The 25,164-nt window shown below is 36.8% G+C and overlaps 1 protein-coding gene across 2 annotated transcripts in view; it reads left to right on the forward strand.

Annotated features, from left to right (window-relative positions):
- The first annotated feature begins 875 nt into the window (after positions 1-875).
- Positions 876-25,164, forward strand: part of LOC127653050 (excitatory amino acid transporter 2-like) — a 34,492-nt gene continuing 10,203 nt past the window's right edge. The window contains exons 1-9 of one of the 2 annotated variants that reach the window (XM_052139554.1): positions 876-1,004; positions 9,570-9,744; positions 13,693-13,836; positions 14,334-14,486; positions 17,412-17,665; positions 20,920-21,025; positions 21,128-21,254; positions 23,747-23,980; positions 24,781-24,975. In XM_052139554.1, the coding sequence (XP_051995514.1) occupies positions 963-1,004; positions 9,570-9,744; positions 13,693-13,836; positions 14,334-14,486; positions 17,412-17,665; positions 20,920-21,025; positions 21,128-21,254; positions 23,747-23,980; positions 24,781-24,975 (1,430 nt within the window). In that variant the 5' untranslated portion in view covers positions 876-962. The remainder of the gene's footprint in view (positions 1,005-9,569; positions 9,745-13,692; positions 13,837-14,333; positions 14,487-17,411; positions 17,666-20,919; positions 21,026-21,127; positions 21,255-23,746; positions 23,981-24,780; positions 24,976-25,164) is intronic. The other variant, XM_052139555.1, reaches the window with a different exon arrangement.

A 25,164-nucleotide genomic window follows, 5' to 3' on the forward strand; every position in this document is an offset into this window, starting at 1 on the left:
ATTAGACATTAAGTGGTGACCTAATGTAATACACAATTCCAAACGTTCATATAAAAAAATCAAACTTAGAAATGTATTAAAGTTCAAACAACAGAGGCCCAACAATATGCCAAATGATTAACATGACAACTGAATGGGACAATTTAAAACATTGTACATGCATGTAAAACAGAAGCAGAAGTGAAATCTACCAGCCTAGTACATGGAACGAACCTGTATCAGCCAGATTATCAAGTAACAGAACATTTTGCACCAAAATACCATAGAGCTTCATTGGACGCATGCCAAAAGACATGGGAAGTGTTTCCTTCTCACTTTTAAACATTTATAAGCATATATTTATTTCGCTATCCTGTTCATGCATGATTATATGGCTTGTATTATATCACTGACATTTATAAATGTTTTTCTCCCTATCAGAACAGACCCAGCAGTTGAGAACCACTGTGGTAAAGTGTTTATATGTCTCTATAAAATATACCTTGGAATATTCAAATGCCACAATTCTCTGTTTCTCTCTTTCTGTTCTGCATTTATACTGTATATCTGCTTGAATTCTGTTTCCATTCAGTGACCTAAATAAAATGTATGTATATATCAACTGATTATGTATGGATATGTGAAAACATACAGATGACAAAGTAACAGCCAGGATACTAAAGGATAAATAAAATAAACTGTGTTAGAGAGGATATTGAGGATTGAAAGGGTGTGAACATGTCAGAGAGAAAATGGGAAAGACAGAGAGAGAGAGAGAGAGAGAGAGAGAGAGAGAGAGAGAGAGAGAACGATAGACAGACTGAGTGAGTGAGCCAGGCCCAAAGAATCAAACCGTTTATTAATCTATTTTCTCAGATGACGCAAAGACTGTGAGTTGCCTCCTCTCTTTCTCACTCTCTCTGTCTCACTCCATCTCTCTCTTTCTGACTCTCTGTCCATTCTTTCCAAATGTCTATTTCCTAATGCCTCAGTCTGGTTGGATGGGAGACGGCACAACAGCACAGGTAAGAATATGAACAGGATATGAACGACTCTACTCTTCCTTTCTGTTCTTGTCTTTTTTCATCTGTTTAAACTCGTCCTATATCAGTATTTTATAAAACGTACTCTACTGCGAACTGCTTAAATCAAAACCTCAAACAGTTGATTTTGGGTTGTTTTATTATAATAACACAACAGTACACAATAGACATAAAGTAATCTTCATAAATTCTTGCGTATGGTGGCTAGCTTTAACCATCCATGTTTGCTAGAGTGTGCGCTAGTCTCTATATATTATTTCACAGAGTAAGTGTTGTTTTTGTATATGCAGTCGCTGTTGAAAATGTTAAAAGCATATATCACTTCACAAATTGCTCCAATCAGCCGGCAATTGTAAAATGTTAGAGAGATGATGGATGGTTGTAAGAATGCAGATTATGAATGAGGAATGACTCGTTACGGGCGTTACTCAAAGAGGAGCGATTCAGTCATGTATGGATTGTTGGCTAGACATTGGCTCACATACAGCTCAGATATGTGGAAGAAGGTTTGTCACTGTGAGTAGAATCCTGCAGCTTCAGGAATTAACTAATGAAAGAGTTGGTTCTGCAGACAGAGTGAGAGATCTTAAAAGACAGATCGACAGGGATTTAGGATGGTAAAATGAAATTTCCTATGGGGCACAGTTCAGGAAGAACTTGCAGGAGAGAGACAGATAAAGACAGATAGATGGGAAATTGGGGATTTATAAATAGCAAAGCTTTAGTAGGGTGAGACGAGCAGATGTGATAGACAGTCTGTGCTTAAGGAGTTCAAACAACAGATTAATACACTCAGATTATAGTCAGAGATAGAGACGAAAAGCGGAGGGAGGGTGTATGCAGGTATGTGTGTATGTGCATGTGTGGTTAAGTACTGTCAAGATGATCCCATGCACATCTACACATGCAAAAGAATAAGCTACTACCTGCATGGTCAAATGTCAGGTCAAGTCAATTTATTTGTATAGCGCTTTTCACAACACACACATCATTTCAAGACAGCTTTACAGACAATTATGCTGTAAAAGAAAACAATGCTGTAATGGCTTAAGGTCCTTCAGCAGTTTAAATAAAAATGTAATTGAAAATCATACTTTAAAAATGACTTGTCTTTAGGACCCCAGAGATCAAACTCTATAAATGTACATGCTCACTAATGAGACCGACAGACAGAACGACATAAAGATTGAATGATTGATTGACTGATTGGTTGGTTAATTGATTAATTGATTGATGTGTAAATAATTGTGGAGCCCTATACAAGTGAAATTTGTACAGTATATGAGGTATACTGTATGTCAATGAGATTTGTGCCTTAGTTCACAAGGTCAGGTGTTGCCTACATGGGGAACAAAGTTGCTCACATGGACAGTAAAACCTTCAACATCAACTACATTGTGGGGACCAGTCCTGGGTCCCCTCAAGGAAAACGTAATAAACATTAAAAAAAAATCTTATTAGTGTAAGGGTGAAGTAAATGTAATTAGTTTTGTATAAAAGCAATTCAAGTCTATGGTACATCCTCAATTAGACGTGTGTGTGTGTGTGTGTGTGTGTGTGTGTGTGTGTGTGTGTGTGTGTGTGTGTGTGTGTGTGTGTGTGTGTTTTGGTGGTTTACGAGGACAATTGTTGAGGTTACAAAGTGGTAATTACAATTACACATATACCATTAATGTCGTTTATGAGGACATTTCCAGTGTTACCATAATTCAAATCTCTTTAAAAACATACAAAACTATGTTTTTTATATACATATATATAAATGCAGAAAGTTTTTCGTGAGGGTTAGGTTTGGGTGTAGGGTTAGGGGATAGAATCTATAATTCATACAGTATAAAAATCATTATGTCTATGGAGAGACCTCATAAGGATAGCCGCACCAACGTGTGTGTGTGTGTGTGTGTGTGTGTGTGTGTGTGTGTGTGTGTGTGTGTGTGTGTGTGTGTGTGTGTGTGTGTGTGTGTTGTGTGTGTGTGTGTGTGTGTGTGTGTACTATGGGATTATAACTCTATCCCTTTGCAAACCCCACACCAAACAATCAGCACCAGAAAATAATCCCCCACACACAAGCATACATATACACAGACAGAGACAGACCACACATTCACTGTCTACACATAAAACCTTGTCATACAAATTAACATCATCAAACACATAACCAAATAGGGAAATTATTTTAAAAAGATATATATATATATATATATATATATATATATATATATATATATATGAACATGAAGCGATCATCTGTGTTCCGCAACTGCTTTCGGGTCCTTGAATAACATATAACATGGGAGTAATGGCAGCCAGTGGACTTTCTGGTGCCCTCTTAGGGTAAGATGGTGCCCCCCTAGGGAGTTGGTGGCCTACACAGACTGCATAGTCTGCTTCTAGGGAGCAGCAGTACTATGTGACTAAACAAAATCCAAAATAAATCAAAATTGTGTTATAGTTTAGCATCTTCAAAGTAGTCAATCTTTGCCTAGAATTTGCAGACATGTACTCTTGACATTTTCTCAACCAACTTCTTGATGTAAATTAACATGGTGGCACAATAATATTTTTGTCTACAAAAATAATTTCAAACATTTAAGCAAATGAATGAAAAAACATTTCAGTCAAGTGTTTCGTTTGACCGGTAATATATATTGTTTTATTTTTTTGTAGCCAGAGGCAGATACTGTCTAGATCACATAGATTCTCAGAAATTACTAACCCTAGACTGGAGAACTAGTTTAACTCACTGATTGGACAAGGCTCTTATAGCTGGTTGATTATGGTACACTTGGTATATGAGTATTTGCATCAGCTTGATGGCTTTAATTTTGTTTATGATGAATTCAACATTTTGATGTAACATATTAAATGCTGTCTATCAGTCACTCCAAACTCGCTGCTAAAAAGTCAGAAGTTTTTAACAGGACTGGGTATAATACAAATCTGTTAGTAATGGTTGTTACCGACAAGCTCAAAAAAATGGCATAAAAGAACCATAAAGCACCATTAAAGTAGTCCGTATGACACATGCATTTTATTTAAAGTCTCTTAAAGACATGCAATAGTTTTGTGATTCGCTGTGTTTAATAAATAAATATACAGTCTGCATGTTCAGCGTGCTTCACTGAAAAAGCACTGATCTGTTGACACACATATAGCACAGACGGAGCTCCTGATGTGCTGATTTTTTTGGCTTTCTGAGCAAACTCCATCTCAGCGGTAGATGCTCGAAAGGAGGATTAGTACAATTTTTCAATGAAAAGTGAATTAATTGTGAACTAGCTTACAAACAAACACTCAAAAGTCTCCCTGGAGTGTTCTAACAAAATAAAAACCAGAGGCTTTTAAAGTTAAGAAATTACGACTGAAATTTTAATTGCTTTTTAAAAAAAATTCAGATTGAATTATAATAATATGTATTATTATAATTTATTATTTTTTAAGACAAATGGCAAAAGGCAGTACAAAAGTAGTCCAGAAGACGATGTGCTGCATTGGATGTAATCCACGATGGCAAACAATAATGAGGAAGGGACTGGACTTAGAGTTTATAATCGCTGAAATATGTTTTCCTGATCCACTCCATTAAGTCGGGGTGGTGTGGCGCAATGGATAAGACACATGCCTTTGGTGTGAGAGACCCGGGTTTGAATCCACTGTGAGACACCAATGTGTCCCTGAGCAAGACACTTAACCCCCAGTTGCTCCAGAGGCGTGCGACCTCTGACATATATAGCAATTGTAAGTCGCTTTGGATAAAAGCGTCAGCTAAATGAATAAATGTAAATGTAAATGTAAGTCTTATCTCAGTCAAATGAATACATCATGGAATTCATAGTGCTTCTTGAGATGGCAATTTTTGAATTTTGAAATCAATACAGCAGTTAAGTACGGCGGGTGGAAACAACAAAAGGCTTGAATTTGGGTCTATAGACCTTATTCAAAGTAGTATCATCTTTTAATTTTAAAGGTAATGACAACGAGGCTGTGAGGGATACAGGGGCGGGTTTATGATTTCTGAGGCCCCAAGCAACCGACCAAGCCCCATTTTGAAAATTGTTGCTTAAAAAATTACATAAAATTAATTTTAAATAATATTTTAAATTCATCCTATCAAACATTGTAGCCAAGTACATTCAAAATATTTAATGAAATAAAAATCTAGTTAATGATAATTAATGCTTGTTTTCCAGTTTTTTCACAATACAGTGAAATAAAATAAAAAACTGTATTTACCTACATATATTTTTACAAAACAATTGTGTTTATTTTGTGTGTGTGCAGAACGTCCTACTCCACCCTGTAACATTTTGGAATTCAGTTGCGATTTCTGAATATTATAACCCAGCAATTATTAATTGTTGTCCAGATTCTCATTATAATATGATACAGTAGTATTATTATTAGCCTACTTTGGGATTTGTTGTATACAATAGTAATTAAAAAGTCTTATTTACTTTACTTTCACCTGGAGTATATATTCTGATGCTGAGGCTGTATTTTATGTACACATCGTAGGCAACTTTCGTATTGTAACAATAAACATACAAGGCACAGCAGCCCTTCAGTACACTAGAGCAGAAGGGGGAAAAAACATTGCTGTTTATCAAGTGCTGGGTGGTATGAGGCGGTGCTCTCGTTGAGAGTTGTTTCTGTAAAGTTGTTTCCGTAAAATGATTATGTTTTAGATGCTGTCAATATGTAAATATTGTATGTGGTGTCTATGCAAACATAAGCAAATGTATGAATACATATGTACAGTATGTATTTCCTGAATAAAATTATTTTGCGATGAACTAAATGTAGCATATAACTCTGAATAAGTTAAAGTGTGAACTTGAAAATATTAAGTCAATTCTACATTTGTACTTAATTTAAACATATAAAAACTCTCCATGGAGTCATGCACAACGAGCCACTATAAGTGAACAGACCAGGACTCTCAAAAAGCCCTTTTCTGCCCTGCCAGCTAGACAAAAACGGTAATACTGTAAACTAATTCTTCATATTTCATCTAAAACACGTTTTGGGGTGTACAACATCTGAGGTCATCATACTGTAATTTGTTTGTCAAACGTGAGGATATCTTTACTTGCAACTATCTGCCTAAAAACAGATAGATGTAATTATTTAATAACCATAAGATACAACGCCATATTTTGGCAGGTTCATCATAATCATATTTTGGCGTCAACGAAATTAATTGGCCTCTCAATTTTTTTAATTTGCAGAAATGTGCTTCGTAGCTTTTATTTCCTTTCATAATGTTATGTATTCAGCCTTAATAATCCTCTCTTAAGAAAAGAAGCAAAAGTAAAATTCACTTTGTTGATATCACAACAGGAAACGTAGGCCTAAGTAGGATAAATGCATTAACTACACAATTTTTTACAGCATTATTTAATTAAATAATCCTATTACATTTAGCAGTCCCAATAAATGGTAATACTGAGCGAAATCCAGGACAATGTGTAGCCTAGGTCTATGATAAGAAATATCTTTAATATCTCCTTTGGCACAAAACAATATCATACTTGATAGTATTACGTCATGCCATTGTACGTTCATCTCCCCAAAACGGTACAGAACTACCCTGTGGTCAATGCGAGGAGATGCGCTTTTCTTAAAGAGACAGTACGTAAGATTCGGAAACCCTTGTTATAAATGACACATGTGGCCGTTAAGTGAAATGCAGCCAGCTACCTGTTGCTCATGCTCAAGAACACACTCCATAGTGACTCAAGCGAGCGTTGACCAAAACAATGACATAACGTACAACGTAGACAATTTGATTCACCAACATCATGCTAACAGATGAGGTAGAATTAAAATTACACAGTTATCATTGTTTTACTTCAAACTTTGAGACTGTATATTATATTTGATTTTCCAGTGCTGGAACAGGGCTAAAACAAAGTGTGGATATAGTTCTGACTATGCAAGACTGTAGTTTGTAGTAATCACTTTTCTTTGCATGATACATTGACTGCATGAACACGATAGCTTATGTCGGCATTAGCTTGCTAGCCAGCTTTACAATAGCTGTTAGATAAATTTGGTGGATGATGACAGTAGCTGTATATAAAATAGTCTGTACATTATAAATATGTTGACAATTCAGTATTAATGTGATATCACAACTGTCATTTTGATATATCGATGCGCTGTTGTTTTAAAATAATAGAATGTATATATGCTACATTACACTAATGCAGGGGTGGGGAACCTTTTTTCCATTATGGGCCAATCAAGTGTTTACGAAATTATTCGAGGGCCATACAATTGCTTGCGATTTCTGATTGTGGGTTCAAATTAGTGTACGCTACCTGTTACGTGCTGACGCACCAAGAAAGAAACACTGAAAGGTCTGTCTATTATACAATATTTTGCATTGTTATCATTTAAAATTTATTTTAATCATTATTTTTATTGTATTTTTTTTATTTTTATTTTTGTATTATTTTTCAAATGGCCTCATGGGCCGGGTAAAGTGGTCTTGCGGGCCTTATATGGCCCTGAGGCCTGACGTTCCCCATCCCTGCACTAATGAGTGGGTCTTTTTGCATTATCTTGAACATTGTCTAGCATTAATTTCATGTGTTATTGTAGTTTATCTAAAATCACACAGATCAATCCTTATGGCACTATATTTCACATGCTTTGCGGTTATGTAAGCTTACCTGTCCAATAAGAAGAATGCCAATTCAGGGTCGGTTTTGATCCACAAAACCGAACAAAGTCCCTTCAGGAATCAAATTCCCTGCCGATGTTCACTCTAATTTTCACTCGATCACGCTTAGCCAGACAGGATTCAGTAGATCAATGTCTTTATGTTTGTTTTTTGGCTTTCTCAGAGTTTGTGTATGAGTCGTTGTTGTGCTGGGAGCCGGACGTTTGCTGGATTACATCTCTAAGATAACGTTACATTGTGTTGCAGTTTGTTGTCACTGTTGAGTAGCGGAAGAGAAGCTTTTACTGTCTGAGGCAAGGCTCTCGGGAGTGCGCATAAACGTCTCATACTTTGGATTTTCCCGGCAAAAGCGACCCACACCCTTCGTATGAAAATCAGTCTACAGACTTCAATAGGCAACCTAGGAAGTCTGTGATAGGCTCATTTTTTAAGTTGCGTTATAAGCCAGTTACACATTGGCAAAAACGAATTCTAAATATTACATGAAAATTGTTACATACTGCACCTTTAAAGAGACAATAACCATGTATTAAAAGACACTTAAATTTAGTCGTTTATCAGACATTTTATCCAAAGTGACTCACAAATGAGAAAGAGACACAACATGCATAAAAATTATATTGAAATCCATTATGTGCAAGGATAGGACACTTGATTATTTTATTTTTAGAGTTCTGAGTATTTTGCAGTATTCATTTTTAAATAATACAGTTTGATAAATGCAGTGTTTACTTTTGGCCCACTGCCCTCAATCAAGTTTGATTTTTGGCCCTTCATAGGAAAAAGACAACAGTGTGTGAGGACACACAATCATTTTCCCTTCTGTTTCTGTATGCACATTTGCTGGCATGTTCATCAGGAGTCTGTGCTTATCTAGGATCATTATAATCTCGGCATATGAACAGACAGATTGAGCATGGAATGGCACATTTTGGTGATCCACATCACCACTGTTCAGCCAATCGCAGATCAACACTATCTGAGATACCTTGGCCATCCAATCAAATTGCCCATTTGGCATAGGCTGACAGCCAAAGCTATAATATTAGTTTACTGATCTTGTTTAAATTCTTATCCATAAATCAGTCTGGATTGTTGGAGAAGACAGAGTCATAAACTCTTAAGGGGGAGGGATGCATAGTGACATAATGGCTGCTCTTAAATAATTCCATCAAGGCTTAAAGGTCTTGATAAATTGTTTGTTTCATTGTCGCCAGATAAACTAACTCTTTCTACATTTTACTATCATCTCTGTTTGTCCTGCATGGCCTGTCCTCGTGTAAATCCTACTTTAATTCCTCTGAGGTCATTGTAAATTATTTTTTGATTGTTGAGTCACAGTTTGAGTAGTTTTTTCTCAATGTAGCAGATTATTAATTTATTTCAGTCATGAATATCGTGACCTTTCTTGGAAGCTGTAACCTCCAACTGTTGCTGTGTACCTGCACTGATGGAGTCCATTATACCTGGTACCTTCTCTCTGGAAAAAATAAATAAATTACACAAAATCAAGGATTAGAAGAATTTAGTAGCCATTTATGTTTTACAGGCACAGTTCTTGCATGTTGTTGCCTGTGTTTGAATTTGGAGAAATTTGTGAAAACAGGGTTAAGCTTATGACTTAATTTTTTGTTTGTGATGTATTGTAAAGCAATGCAGAATCATGCTGGGTCATAAGCCTTTTCTCTCTCTCTCTCTCTTTCTCACTGTCTCTCCCCTCATGAGGCTGAGTTCACAGAGGATTAAGTTTGTGCAATTGAAACTTGGCAAATGATTTCCCTCCCTCCACCTAAAAAATAACATTTCAGCACACACACTGCCAATCCGTCTTTATGTCTAAGCGGCAACTGTTGTTTTAGTTTAAATCTGAGATGAAGAACAAGCAGATGAGCAAGACAGGGAACATCTCGAGAAAGAAAGAGAGATGGAGGGCAGATGGGCCAAAGAGTCCGAATGACACACCGCACGAAAATGGTAAGAACAGAATGGGGAAAAAGGCCAAGACAACATCACGTCACGTCAAAACAAACTTGGGTGAGTATTTTTTCTTGTCTAGTTTCAGGGTTTCCAAACCTTTTGAACAGTGAAATTTCATTACCTTTCCAGTCATTCGTGATTACTGGATAGGTTTTTAAAAACTTTTTTTTTTTTTAAATACGCTAAGATGGATTTCCAATTGTATGTCAGGTATCAACCCTTTACAATTAATTAATTGTATTTAAATGTTAACACATTACACTAAGGTTGTATTTGTTAACATTATTTAACTATATTAGTTAACATGAACTATCAATGAACAATACTGTACTTGTGCATTTACTGTACATTTTTACATTAAAGTTATATTCTGGTTTCAATAAAAGTTAAGCTCAATCGACAGAATTTGTGGCATAATGCTGATTACCACAAAAAGTTATTTCGACTCATCTTTCCTTTTTTTTTATTAGAAGCAAAAATTAAGGTTCCAGTGAAGCACTTACAATGGAAGTGAATGGGGCCAATCTGTAAATGTTAAAATACTCACTGTTTCAAAAGTATAGCCACAAGACATAAACAATATGTGTGTTAACATGATTTTAGAGTGATAATATTGCTTAATAACCTATTCTGTTTAAAGATATATTGAAAATTATGACTGTGTTGCAATGACGACATAATGCCATAACCCCTAAAATGATGATTTAAACAACTTTACAGTTAAACAAATACATTATTTTAACAGAAAGAATAATGAAAGTGCTTTTATTAAATTTTAAGCTTTACATTTCTGCCTTTAAACAATAAAAAATTGGCTCCTTTCACTTCAATTGTAAGTGCTTCACTGGAACCTCGATTTTTGCTTTTTTTAAAGAAAAGTAGGGACTTTTATAGTTTAAATTATTTTTGTAGTAATAAAAATTATGCCACTAAGGCTGTTGATTAAGCTTAACTTGTACTGAACCCTGGAATATTCCTTTAAAGGTTGTATATTTTAACATTAGTTACTTATTAATGCAGAAATGTCTTCATTATAAGGCACGAAAACAAAGATTTAAATACAGCCCAAAGGTGGTCTCACCTTTTGGGAGGAAGACTAATTTTTTTCTCTCAAGAAAAAGTTATTTGCAAGTAACATCTAGTAAAACTGTAAAAAGTATATTTTCTGTATAAATTTACAAAGATTTAATTAATTGCCATGACTTTTCCAGGCCTGGAAATCATCATTTTAAATTTCCAAATTTCCCTGGGAATCATGTAGTTTAATACTCTTATTTCAGACTGAGAATTATTCTTCACTCACTAATGGCAAGAATATGTTAATAAACATAAATGTCATAATGCATTTGAGCACTTTGAATATGCTTTTTGCTGAGCATATGTGTTTATACATCTCATAACTCATTGTTAACTGCAGCAATGATTTTTCTCCAACTTCAATCAGTGATCCACTTCATGCAGATGTTTGTAATGGAGTGGGCTTGATGAAATTCTCATTGGTTCTACTTGGCAGTAAATTCTTATACTATTATAAAGGAGCAGGAGTTGTGTATTATTCCCATATGGAGGCTTGATGCTGTGCGTACAAGGGTGCATCTGTGTGTGTGTGTGTGTGTGCATGTCAGTGAAAGCTTAAAAAGTAGCAGTTTAAAAGATTAAAAGATTGGAAAGGGGTTACAATGTTTTCTCTCAGCCTTTCTGGGTCTGTTGTTTCTTTGTGGTGAGTGATCTCAGCACAATATATGCACTGACGACTGATCCAGGCCTCCATTTTAGTATATGTTGATTTGACTACATAAGAGGCAGGGCCTTGGAGAAAAAAATATCTTTAAGCTGTGTGTTGTATTCTGAGATGCACGTGACTGACAGGAGTTGAATGGGTAAATCTCTTACTAGACTCTTGTTTCATACATGCAGCAATCATGCGGATCACAAAAGCATCAACAGATTTAGGTTGATGAAAAAAGGCAACAATGGCTTTACAGTACGTACTGTACATTGCAATTGAATGTGGTTCAAATCTCATTTATTTTCTCACATGTGACATAACTTGTTTTTGAATGACAATATGAAAAGCAAAATTTAATTGGATGTGACACTTTCAATTCTGATCTGGGCCACTTTTATATGTGGCTATGTCTGCTTTTTTTGCTATGTGAAATTGTGGGGGGGGGGACTCAGCCGCATGCTCAAGCCCCTCATGCTCAAGCCCTTCTTTACGGACAGCAGGCCAAATTTGTTTACCCTTACCAATCCGTTTGCATTTCCACTTCAGGGGCTATGTGGACATTCAAACTCATTAACTAAACATTAAACTGTTTATATACTCAACAGCCTGACATAGCAACATATGCTCAACCAATAGAGTGCATTAGTCTAATTCTGGAGATAGAAATCCCATTCATTTTCTCTATAGACTAATTGATTTTCAATGACATCTTATAAACCTTAAAAGAGATTCCATGAGCTCTGTGGTGGTTAATCGATAGTAGTATATTTATTTGCACATATTATCTACACTGGTATAAAGGCCGATCATTAATTTAATTATGTATTTAAGCCAACCATGCAAAAAAAATCTGTGCTGGATGCAATTTGTGCTTCGCAATCCGTCTTGTGGGACGGATCTGAGTGTTGCATGGTGGAGGATGCAGACCTACACACTCTCATGACTGAATGTTCACTTCAGTTTCACTCTGTTCCTCACACTGAACTATCTTATGGTTTCAACTTTAAATGCAACATGAGTCGTTTGGTAAGTTATTGTGACTGTACTTTATCTGGTTTATGTCTTTTATATTGGTGGTTGGTTATAATCTTTAAAAAGTCGGTAAGGTGACATTTTGGTCATGAGACTGCCCTCATCAGACCAACGTGATCTGGCTCACTTTGGCGGGACAGTACCACATCGCTCCTCCACTGTCATCATCTACATAACATGCTGAAAGTGCATTTGATGACAGCGTGCATATACTGTATATACATGCCAGGTTTTGACATTCTTCTCCATCATTTGATATTAATTTAATGAACTTTTGCTGCCATGCCAAAATTCAGTTTACCAACTGCTTTCCTCTGGCGTTTATAACGCAATGTAAATTTTGCCAGGCAAATAGCATAGAGCTTTGTGAATAAACCGCAATCTATAATGATACTATGGCTATGTTCAGACTGCAGGCAAATCAGATTTTTTTCTCAAATCAGATCTTCTCAGGCAGACTGTCCGCACTATTAATTGCAAGTGATCAAACCAGATTTGCGTGTTCAGACATAACCAACAACCTCTGCATGGGTTGCTTGCGTGACAATGCTTTCAAAACAGATGCGGGAAAATGGAGGCGTATTATCTCGCTCTCCAAAAATGTGCCCGGTCCAGTCGCGGTGCAGAACTCCTCTGTCGCACAAGAAAAACTCAGCGATGGAGGAGACTGGTAAATATTGTGATGTTCTGTGCTGCAGTCATCGTTTTTTGTCGTCATCGTTGTGTGTCGCTGTAAAAAGACCATTTGAATTCCGAATTGAGCAGCCAGAGTGTCCGGACTGAGACACATCTCAAAAAAATCTCATTTCATATGGGTTTTTTTTTTTTTCTTTTTTTTTGCTGTCCAGACTATCATAAACTCCTCTGGATCCAATCTGGATATGAAAAAAATTAGATTTTAGTGGCAGTCTGAACAAGGCCTTATATACATAGATAGGAGGCATATAAAACTCAGATGACTTTCTTTCTTCCGCGGAACAAAAAAAACTGTTTTTTTTTTCCATACAATGCAAGTCAATTTCAAGATCCAAAAAAAAAGACAAATGCAGCATAAAAGTAATCCATAAAATTTGAGTGGTTAAATCCTTGTCTTCTGAAGCAATACAATCGGTTTTTGGTTAGAAACAGACCAAAATTTTACTACTTTTTCAATATAAATCTTGCCATTATCATTTTTGGGAGAAATGTTCCTTTAAGTGATCTTAATCTCTTTCTCCATTTTTGTTTTCATTTTACTCTCGCAGATAGAATGACAAATAAACATTTAGGAAACCAGACAAGTGGAGCACTGCAGGGGGATGAAGGTGTGGAACTCAGATTAAAAGACACTACACACCAACAATGTGGCTGGTTTGGACGCAACCTGCTCCTTAACCTCACTGTGATAGGTGCGCCCCTATTTGTGTGTGCATAAGTGTGTTGTTGTTGTTGTTGTAGTTGTGTACAACTTCGGGCATGTGTGCACTATACCTTGAACCAATTGAATTTCTCCATCCCCCTTTACCATGTCTGTATTTCCCTCTAGCGCTCATCCACTTTTACCTTATACTCCCCCTCTTTAATCTCTCCTCTTTTCACCATTTTCAGAATAACTTTGTTCATGGTTTGATTGCTGTGAAAGTACACTGCAACCAATGATCCTCTTTCAAACTACAAACATATACAAAGCAAGCAAATTCCCAGCAATTCTTCTTTTGTTGGCCTCATTATACTGACACTCTTTATAAAATAGTGTTTTTTTTAAATGTTGCAGATGTAGGACAGTTATGCAGTGGTGCTAAGAAATGTGAAATGCCCAGAATCCAAAAAAGTTGCAATCTGCATCTTTTTATATGCAAGTGAAACATAACTGATGTATTTAACGTACACACTCTTACTTTCACAGGTGTAATAGCAGGCACGGTGCTGGGAATGTTGCTACGGTATGTTCCTGATATAAGCATAAACAGTCTTACGCTGATCTCCTTCCCTGGAGACATCCTGATGAGAATGTTGAAGATGCTCATTCTGCCCCTCATCATCTCCAGCCTCATTACAGGTCCGTTTTCAGTTCCTTTGTGTGGCTCTAATGCCAGTTAACAAGCATGTTTTAACACTAATTATTCATGTTGAGCAAGATGGCGCTGCGGATGGCTGCTTCAATGTGGAGCTCTCTAGCATTTTAGTTACTTTTGTTTGTTTGTCATGTTTTTTGTCACTCTTCCCTGACCAGTTTCACCAGGGAAGAACTGGAGAATATTCGGCAGAGGATACCTGATAATTTTTTGCCGGTGTTTGATTATTCAAACATTTTGTTTATCATCTTATTTTAAGGCGCAGCTACCACAAAACAGAGTTCTGCTCACTCAAACAAATAAGTACTTTTCAACTCCACTGCTCTGTGTTTCACGAAAACCTGACTGAATGAAGCCATCCCAGACAGCGTGTTACATCTGCCAGGCTTCCAGCTATTCAGAGCGTATCGTGTTGCGGAATCATCAGGGAAAAACGAGAGGTGGCGGGACATGCTTTTACATAAACGAAAGTTGGTGTACAGATGTAACAGCGTTGAAGATATTGTCCTAATTTGGAAGTGCTCTTTGTCAACTTTAAGCCTTTCTAATCGCTGTGGGAGATTTCCACTTTCATTCTGGTACAAGTATGCATTAACGCAGTACTGCAACAGCTGGCTGATCACACCACAGTCATGGAGCAACAACACCCAGACTCTCTTGTCATTATTCTGGGAGATTTTTATAATGCTCACCTCACCCGTGAACTGTCAAAAATACAAACAAATCATCACATGCCCCACCATAGAAAGAAATATACTGGACCACTGCTACACTACTGTAAAGGATGCTTATAGCTCTGTCCGACATGCAGATTTAAGACTCTCTGATCACTGTCTGGTTCAACTTCTCCTGACCTAAAAATAGAAACTAAAATCAGCTAAGCCTGTAATAAGAACTGTAGAGAGTTGGACCAATGAAGCAGAGCTGGAACTACAAGCCTGCTTCAAATGCACCGATTGGAGTGTTTTTGAAGCTGCAGCCACAGACGTGATTCTGATACCTGATACTAGATACTGTGACGTCATATAGCAGTTTCTTTTTTTTACCACTCAATAATGATAAACCATGGTTTTCAGCAAAACTCTGATTTGTCATGCCAAAGAGGATGCTTACAGAAGTGGGGATAAAATCTTGTACAACCGGGCCAGAAACACTGACTAAGGAGATTAGAGTGGCTAAAAGAAGCTACTCTGTAAAGCTGAAAAAAAACGTTTTTAGACAACGATCCTGCTTCTGTGTGGAGAGGCCTGAATTACATACCCAATTACAAGACACCAGCCCCCTCACTCTGTAGAGAATCAATATGAATGTGCTTTACTGCAGGTTTGAAAAGCCCAGTCTCTTACCCCTCCCCCACTCTGATCTTCACTACACACCCACATACACCTCCTGCTACTCAACCTGCACTTATGGTCTGTGAGGAGGAAGTGTGCTGGTCTTCAAGAAACAGAAGACTAGGAAATTTTTAGGCCCAAGCAGTGTTTCACCTGCCTGTCTGAAAGTCTGCACTGACCAACTGGCCCCCATCTTCACACAGATATTCAATGGAGCAGTGTGAAGTTCCCTGCTGCTTCAAATACTCCACCATCATACCGGTCCCCAAAAAACCACAGGACTTATTGACTACAGACCTGTCGCTCTCATGTCTGTGGTCGTGAAGTCCTTTGAGAGTCTGGTTTTGGCCTACCTGAAGGACATCACTAGACCCCTGCTAGACCCCTTCAGTTTTCTTACCGAGCAAACAGGTCTGTGGATGATGCTGTCAATATGGGACTGCATTATATCCTGCCGCACCTCAACAGATCTGGGACTTATACAAAATCATATTTGTGGACTTCAGTTCAGCCTTCAATACCATCATGCTTGATCTCCTCTTAATTAAACTGACCCAGCACTCTGTGCCTACCCCAATCTGTCGATGGATCATCAGCTTTCTGAAAGATAGGCAGCAGCTTGTGAGACTGAGAAAACTCACAACCGGGACCCACACTGGTGCTCCTCAAGGAGGTGTTGTCTCTCCACTGCTCTTCTCTCTTTATGCGAATGATTGCACTGCAAAGGACCCCTTTGTCAAGCTCCTGAAGTTTGCAGATGACCCCACGGTCATCAGCCTCATCCACAATGGAGACAAGTCTGCATACAGATGGGAGGTTTAGCTGATGCGGTCACAACAACCTTGAGCTGAACACGTTCAAAACAGTGGAGATGATGGTGGACTTCAGGAGGAACACACACCTCCCCCTCATAATCCTGAAAAACACTGTGGCAGCAATAGAGTCATTCAGATTCCTGGGCTCTACCATTTCTCAGAAGCTGAAAAGGGACACCGACGGAGACTCCATTGTGAAGAAGGCTCAGTAGAGATTGCACTTCCTTCACCAGCTGAGGAAGTTCAACCTGCCACAGGAACTGCTGATACAGTTGTACTCGGCCATCATTGAGGATGTCCTGGCTCAGTTTTACCCTCAGGCCATTTTCCACCTGAACAGTTAAACTGCATTCAAGACTCCCCCATAGTACTATAATGTAAATAAATATCTCATGTAAATTCAATCATGTTTAATTCAATAACTGTACATACCTCTACCTTTCACATATACTACCAATTGCATATGTACATACGCTATTCTATGTTATATGTCCTATTATTTGTTTGTCTGTTTATACTCTTACCTTGTTTTATATTCTGTGTCTCACTGTAATATTCTGTGTGTTTCTCCTATTCAAAATTTACAATGGATTAAACCACAAAAAAATTTAAAATTCATTGTATACATGAGAAAACTTGGCAACAAAGCTCATTCTGATTCTGATTCTAATGTTGCAAAGTGTCTACAGCACAAGGAAGGAACTGTGTATCTCTGCTGATGCAATGTCCGAGATCTCTCTTTTTTCTCTCTGGCATGCAGGCCTAGCTGGTCTGGATGCTCGCTCCAGTGGAAGAATGGGCTCCAGAGCAATGGTGTACTACATGTCCACCACAATAATTGCTGCTATTCTAGGCGTCATCTTAGTTCTTGGAATTCACCCAGGAAATCCAAAACTCAGGTCCGGTCAGATCAGCTCTACCCCCAAGAATCAGGAAGTCAGCAGTATGGATGCCTTTCTAGACCTTATCCGAAACCTTTTCCCAGAGAACCTGGTCCAGGCCTGTTTTCAACAGGTAAATATCTACCGCTAAATAGTGTCTGTGTCTAGCATTTCAAGAGTTGATGACCAAATTTAATGTCAAGATTATTCTATATGAACTTTGGGTCAGTGATGTACCAGAGTTTCCTGTAGCTTAACTGGTAGAGCATGGCCCTAGACAGGGGTACTCAATTGGCGGACTCCGGTCCGGATCTGGACCGAAGGGCAGTTAAATCCGGACCGAGCTCCAAAGCTTTGAGCTAGTTATCTGACACCTGGCTAAGTGATTATGTAAGCATGTGTGTATTCTTCCACAGATTGGGAATAAATAGCGTTCAACGCTAGAGAGAAATATTTCTCTGTAGCAAGTCTTGAGTGTGATCGTGCAGGAGATTTCCATTTCTGAAAATGATAAATATTTGACATCGATGTAAGTGATTCTGTGACAAAATAAATCTAGAATGGAGTTCCATATTAATGGTGAATTAAGTCATGTCAGAATTATCATTATTACAAGATTTCTAAAAACGTCCAAGTTTGAAACCCAGAATGTTATAAAAGTTCCACCTTGCGGTCGTGACTTAAAGTACCCAAATGGCAACAACCTCAACATTTAAGGGAAGTGTACACATATTTCTTTATGATTTTACACGGAGTGCTTTCTTTGTTCTTACACATGTTGCAAGAACAATTCTTGCTCAACTTAAAAAAGTAAATGTTCATGCATCCCTAAAATTTGTACTTAAGAGGCACAGTTGTTCAAACAGAACATAAAGTTGATTTAAATCAATATAACTTGTTAAATGAGCTAAATGTCTTTTTAAGTAAACTTGACTATCTTTGTTCAATTTACTTACATTATAATTTTATATTATTGATAACCATCGAAGTAGTTATGGTCATCCCAATGTCAGAGGCAAAATAACCTTCCATTTGATGGTAAATAAAAGGCCAGTTTATGATCAGAGACTAACATATGATACCGCTATAATATTTAGACTTAAGCTTGTCAAGGAGACGTGCATAGGCCTTAACACTTTACACCAAGTATGTCAATTTGGCTTGAAAATTTGACATAAATAATTGGTGGGTTGTACAGTCCTTGTTTGTTTTGATTATTGGGGATAAATTGAAAGTCGTGTGTGTATCTTCAGAAAGACGCTATACGATCTGATTGTATGATCTAGTATGTAGATTATTTTATGATGTTACACAGGAATGAAAATTAAAGGTCAAGGATTGTAGAAAACTACTGTTCTTTCTAAGATAAAGCGATTTATCACAACAAATGTGATTTTATTTAATAAAAGTAGAAAAATGATCTCAGTAATGAGCTCCAAAAGTGTTAATACATCCGATCTGAAGTTTTCAGAATGGCCGAGCACTGCAATACCGTGTATGGTTTCCTCTGTGAGCAAAGTATTTACTTGTTTTGATCGTTCACGACTCGTTGATCACAGAAAGAATCTGTGAAGGAATGGATTCAAAAGACTCGAGTCATTGGAATGACAAGTATTTCCCACCACCGATACCGATACTTCTATTCAGTGATTTTTTTTCTTTCTTTTCTTTTTCTTCAAATTCTTGGGATAAAATAACTGATTTAAAGTGCAGTATGTAACAATTTTCATGTAATATTCGACTTTTTGTTTGCCGATGTGAGAACGGCTTGTAATGCAACGTAAAAAATTAGCCCATCACGGACTTCCTAGGTTGCCTATTAAAGCCTGTAGACTGTTTTTCATACGAAGGGAGCGGGTTGCTTGCTGACGAATTGCAAGCTACCTTGCTTCGTAACTTTCAAATAATTTCAACAATGTTCTCTTTATACTAAAAGTCAGGTTAATGTCAATGTTAATCTGTAATTATTCAGCAAGGTAAACTACAATATCACATGAAATTAATGCTAGACAATGTTCAAGATAATGCAAAAAGACCCACTCAGTGTAACGTAACATATATATACATTCTATTATTTTAAAACAATGGCGCATCGATATATCAAAATGACAGTTGTGATATCACATTAATACTGAATTGTCAACATATTTATAATGTACAGACTATTTTATATACAGCTACTGTCATCATCCACCAAATTTATCTAACAGCTATTGTAAAGCTGGCTAGCAAGCTAATGCCGACATAAGCTATCGTGTTCATGCAGTCAATGTATCATGCAAAGAAAAGTGATTACTACAAACTACAGTCTTGCATAGTCAGAACTATATCCACACTTTGTTTTAGCCCTGTTCCAGCACTGGAAAATCAAATATAATATACAGTCTCAAGGTTTGTAGTAAAACAATGATAACTGTGCAATTTTAATTATGCTACCTCATCTGTTAGCATGATGTCGGTGAATCACGTTGTCTGTTTGTACGTTACGTCATTGTTTTGGTCAATGCTCGCTTGAGTCACTATGGAGTGTGTTCTTGAGCATGAGCAACAGGTAGCTGGCTGCATTTCATTTAACGGCCACATGTGTCATTAATAATAATGGTTTCTGAATCTTACATACTGCACCTTTATCCTTACAAAAATTAACCATGACTTTACTACAGAACCACTGATGTTTATATATTATATATCAGTGACAGTAGATTAGCCTTGGTATTGGGGTACTTGGTAAACGTGAATAAAATTTCACGTTTACATTTGTTGTTATTTAGTATGAATTAACTCCTGTTTTTTGCCATTATCTCAGCCAAGCTCTGCTCACTCTTTTTGAACAAATAGTTCATATCCTATGCAACCATTTGCTCATAGTCATATATACTTCTTTTTTTTTGCCAAGGTTGCATGTAAATCAAGTTCATGTTCTGTTTAAACAGGCTGTTTAATGCAACTGAATCATGTCGCTGTTGCTCACCATAATCAAAATCACATAATATTCTCTTTCTTTCAGTTACATGCATGTAATGTTTAGAAATGTGTGTATCTGAGAGCAGGGGTGAAAATTTAATCAAAATGTTGGGGGGGACAATAAACATAACAATTCTCAAGAGCAATTTTTGAAGGGGACACCAAGGGTTTTTTGTTGTTGCCCCGTTTACATTTGTATTATTTATTGCTTAAACAATTATTTTAAGAATATATCATTATATTATTTACAATAAACATATTTTAATGTCCTGACCCCAGCCCCCCGCGCGATTTCCGCCTATGTCTGACAGTGTAAAGGTCAGATCTAAGGATCTCTGTTCTTTTTGTTTTCTTTCTTGAAGAGTTGCTGTAATGTTTACGGTTTTACACAATTATCATCTGCCTTCCTGCTTCTTATTTCAGGTTCAAACAGTGCTGAAAAAAGAAGCAGTGCCAGTCCAGAACCAAACAGAACCAATCCTTGTAAATAAAAAGAAACTGGAAATGAAGTGGGGAATGAATGTTCTAGGTTAGAGGATATACTGTTTTCTATCTATATTTTAAACAAAAAATACTAACATTATTTGAATACATTATACCATTCAACATTTTTACTTGTCTGTGTTCTCAGGTTTGATTGGGTTCTTCATCACATTTGGAATCTACATGGGGAAAATGGGGGAGAGGGGGAAACTTATGTCTGATTTTTTCAACATTCTTAATGAGATCATCATGAAGATGGTGTCCATGATCATGTGGTCAGTATTTTGCCTTTATTTGAGGATTGTATACAAAATTGTAATCAAGTTCAAATACAAAAATGAAGCTGTTTCAGGCATTTATGCGGTTCATCTTGGTGTCATCCACTTGTAAATAATTGTCATTTATTTTTACACTTTTTCTGTAAAGCAATAGATGGAGATAAGAACTAAGGAAAAGAGAGAGAGTTTTTAATTTTTGCTTTTTTAGACTGGATATTTCTAAATGTATTACAAATACAGACATATGAATAAAAACAAATAACTAAGTAAAGGCAGGGTTCGGCAATCTTACAAGTGAAAACCGAGAGAGAGAGAGAGAGAGAGAGAGAGAGAGAGAGAGAGAGAGAGAGAGAGAGAGGAATGTTATATGATTGTAATTTAAATGATTTATTTTAGAAATGTTGCAATCAGGATCTGAAATTAACATTCAGCAAATGCAAGTGCAAAAAAAAGTTTGAGTAAGTAAAACATTACATGATGTCAAATTGTAAGAAATATAATCTGACCCCACTGATTTAAATGACATGCACCATTCAAATAAAATGTACACAAACAGGCAACTAAAGACGACATCTGTCACGACATATATGACTGATAAATATATATAAATAAATATAAAATAATAAAATTCATAAAAATGGTACTTTGCCCAAACAAAATAAAACAAGTTGCCAACCCCTGCTTTTCTGTTAAGATCACCATGCACACTTAGACTATAAATAAATAATAATAAGATGGATAAAGATTTGGAGCATGATGAAAAGTTCAAACTAAAAGAGGTGGTCAGCAAAACAAGCACTGCAAGATGTCTCCCAATGTGAGAGAGAAATGAGAGAGAAAGGAATCTGTCAGGGAGAGGACTGAGAGAGCAGCGCAGGAATCCGTGAGAAAGCTTAATCGTAGTCGTGTTCGCATGGGTAAATGTGGGAACTTGGTTCAGGATGCAATACATCCTCAAACGCACAGATTGCAGACAGATCCCATTGTGTTGGCAAGGATGGACAGAGCTGAAATAAGACCGAGAGAACTGAATTTATGTATCATGTCTGCAGAAAATGATGAAACACTTGATCTCAGAAGCTTGCAGACGATTTTACAGTAAAAAAAAAAAAAAACAAGAAAGATAGTAGGAATGAACCTGGAATTGCTGTACAAACACATTGCTGCAGCTTGAAAAAACTGTAGTAGTGCAACAGAAACTAACAGGAAGTTATCAACCAGATTTTAAGAAAACAGTTTTTAAAGTAAGCCTCATGAATTAGACATGCCATGCTCCGGAGAATTGCACATATATAGAGAAAACAAAAGAATATGTCCAAGTAAGAAGACTCCGCTCTACCCTGAGGCCATTCCGACTGTAACTGTGTTCTGCTTTACATTATGTAAACTGTTCAAAACGATACAATAAACAACATCTGTCATTCACTGTAACTCACAGTGAAATATTTATACATAGCATTTTAGATTAATTAAATTTAGACCACATAAGAAGCAACATTTATGCTCTCATATGGTACTCAGACTCCACAACCGGATTATTTCATGAGGTAACATGTAAGAATGCATTTCAAAACAAACAAAGTGTATTGCAAAACAATGGATGGAGCTATAGCATGACATTTAAAGGTGAAATGTGGAATTTTCTCTATCACTAGTGTCACCAAATGGAATTCCAAAAATAACTAGATAGGTAAAGTTTTTCAAACTTTGATGTTGGCTTGACAAAGCCTTGTCTGAAAGTTTGTTTTAAAACAAAATTTGATGGATGGATGGATGGATGGATGGATGGATGGATGGATGGATGGATGGGCAAAAAGTGAGAGACAATTAAGTTGTGGGTTTGTTTTGTGTTTGAATTCTTGTCAATTTGGATTTTGAACAGTCTTGGCCTGTTTGAACATTCCATCAAAGTAAGTCTATGAGATGTTTTGGATTTTTGAATATTCGCGGTGCAATAAACATAATTCCAATCAGATAGAAAAGTAATTGTAACCAAAATCAGAACAGCATGAAGATCTGTGCAGAGTTTGGTGGATGTAGCTTGAAAGCAATAGGTAGGACGAGTTGCTGTCAGAAATGTTGGTCTTGGTTTAGGAATTTTGAAAACACCCTAAACTATGTCTGTAGAATAACAGTATGTTGTCAAGTTTTTGTCAGTATTTGTCAAGCCTACATAATTAACATGTTCAAACTGGCCATTGGTAGTGCCGCCTCAAACTCACACCGTTTTTTGAGCCAATGTTGCTATGTGAGGCTGGTTCGGATGCTCAAAACAAACAGAGCAAGTTTTGACCACTTTTTTAGGGAATCAACGTACAAATGGTTTAACTATACAGTAAATGTTTAAGATAGAACTAGAATTTTGTTCTCAAACAGTGACATAACATCCTGATTGCACTCTGAGATATAACCCAGAAATAGTATATAAATTACATCCCTTTTAAATATAGCAGCTAAAACAAAACAAAACCCCTCTGATCTCTCCTCAGGTACTCTCCAGTAGGCATTGCATCTCTCATCTGTGGGAAGATTGCAGCCATTGGTGACCTGGAAGTTATGGCGAGGCAGCTGGGCATGTACATGGTCACAGTCATAGTCGGACTCATCATTCATGGTGGGATTATCCTACCCTTCATATTCTTTGCAGTGACCCGGAAAAACCCTTTTACATTTTATTCTGGAATTTTCCAGGCTTGGATCACAGCTCTGGGAACAGCCAGCAGGTAAAGAACTTCCTTATACATCCCTGCACTTAGCATCCTCTGTGTGTTTCAAAAGTTCTGGCATCTCAGATTTAAGAGGTAAAGGTCACATTTGGTATAAAAGGAATGTTGCTGTTGGCTTGAATAGGGAGATAAATCTACTCTGTAATCTCTATTTCTTTCAGTTTTAGATATTGCACATCTCAACCACTTTGTCTTGAAAACTATATTTTATATTGTTATGTAGAAATGAAGTAATTTAGAAATTAAACAGATGCTTTAATATATATATATGAAGATGGAGGAATTTTGTGTATTTAGGACGCTTCTGACTATCTCCAGAAGGTTTCATCTAAATGGTTGTGAAATTATGAAAAAAAATTATATTGGGGTGTTTGTGAATAAATCTGGCATTTGGATAAATACAGACTGAATGTTTAACATGTCCTGTCTTTGGCGGTGTTTTGGAAATTGTTCTTTTAGTGCCCTCTTGTTCTTCCTTTGTGTATTTATGCTTTTATCTCCTTATTTTCTTTGGTCATTCTGTTTTGCCACACGTGTCTGGTTTTGTGAGATTACATTTTATGTGCCAAACAGTTTTCTGGAATGTTAAACCAACTGTCACTTTGGCACAGAATCAACTCTTTTTGTGCATTTATTTTGGACTCTTGAGACTCTTCCTCATCAACAGATTAACAGTTATACTCAATTAAATATACTTAATTTCCTTTTGATTGGTACATTTACTCTCTATACTGTTTCTTATTTTCTCCCTCATGTTTTCTCTTGGCATTATTCACTGTCTGTTTTTATTTTCTCAGTGCTGGGACATTACCTGTGACTTTTCGTTGTCTGGAGGAGAATCTAAATATTGATAAGCGTGTGACACGCTTTGTGCTACCCATTGGAGCCACTATAAATATGGATGGCACAGCACTCTATGAGGCTGTGGCAGCCATTTTCATCGCCCAAATGAACGACATTTACCTGGATGGAGGACAAATTGTCACTGTTAGGTGAGGAGCTGTGGCTCTGTGGCACTATCAAAACATGGCTCTTTTGGTTAAACTTCCAGACAAAGTAGAGCTGTCAACAGGGCTAAGAAACTAAATTAGAATCTTTCACCGAAAGATCACCAATATTCGAATTATATTTGTGAAGGGTTAGGATATTATTGTGAAGATATTATTTCAGGTAGGGGGGAA

The sequence above is a fragment of the Xyrauchen texanus genome, chromosome 12, assembly GCF_025860055.1.
Source record: "Xyrauchen texanus isolate HMW12.3.18 chromosome 12, RBS_HiC_50CHRs, whole genome shotgun sequence".
NCBI classification, from domain to species: domain Eukaryota; kingdom Metazoa; phylum Chordata; class Actinopteri; order Cypriniformes; family Catostomidae; genus Xyrauchen; species Xyrauchen texanus.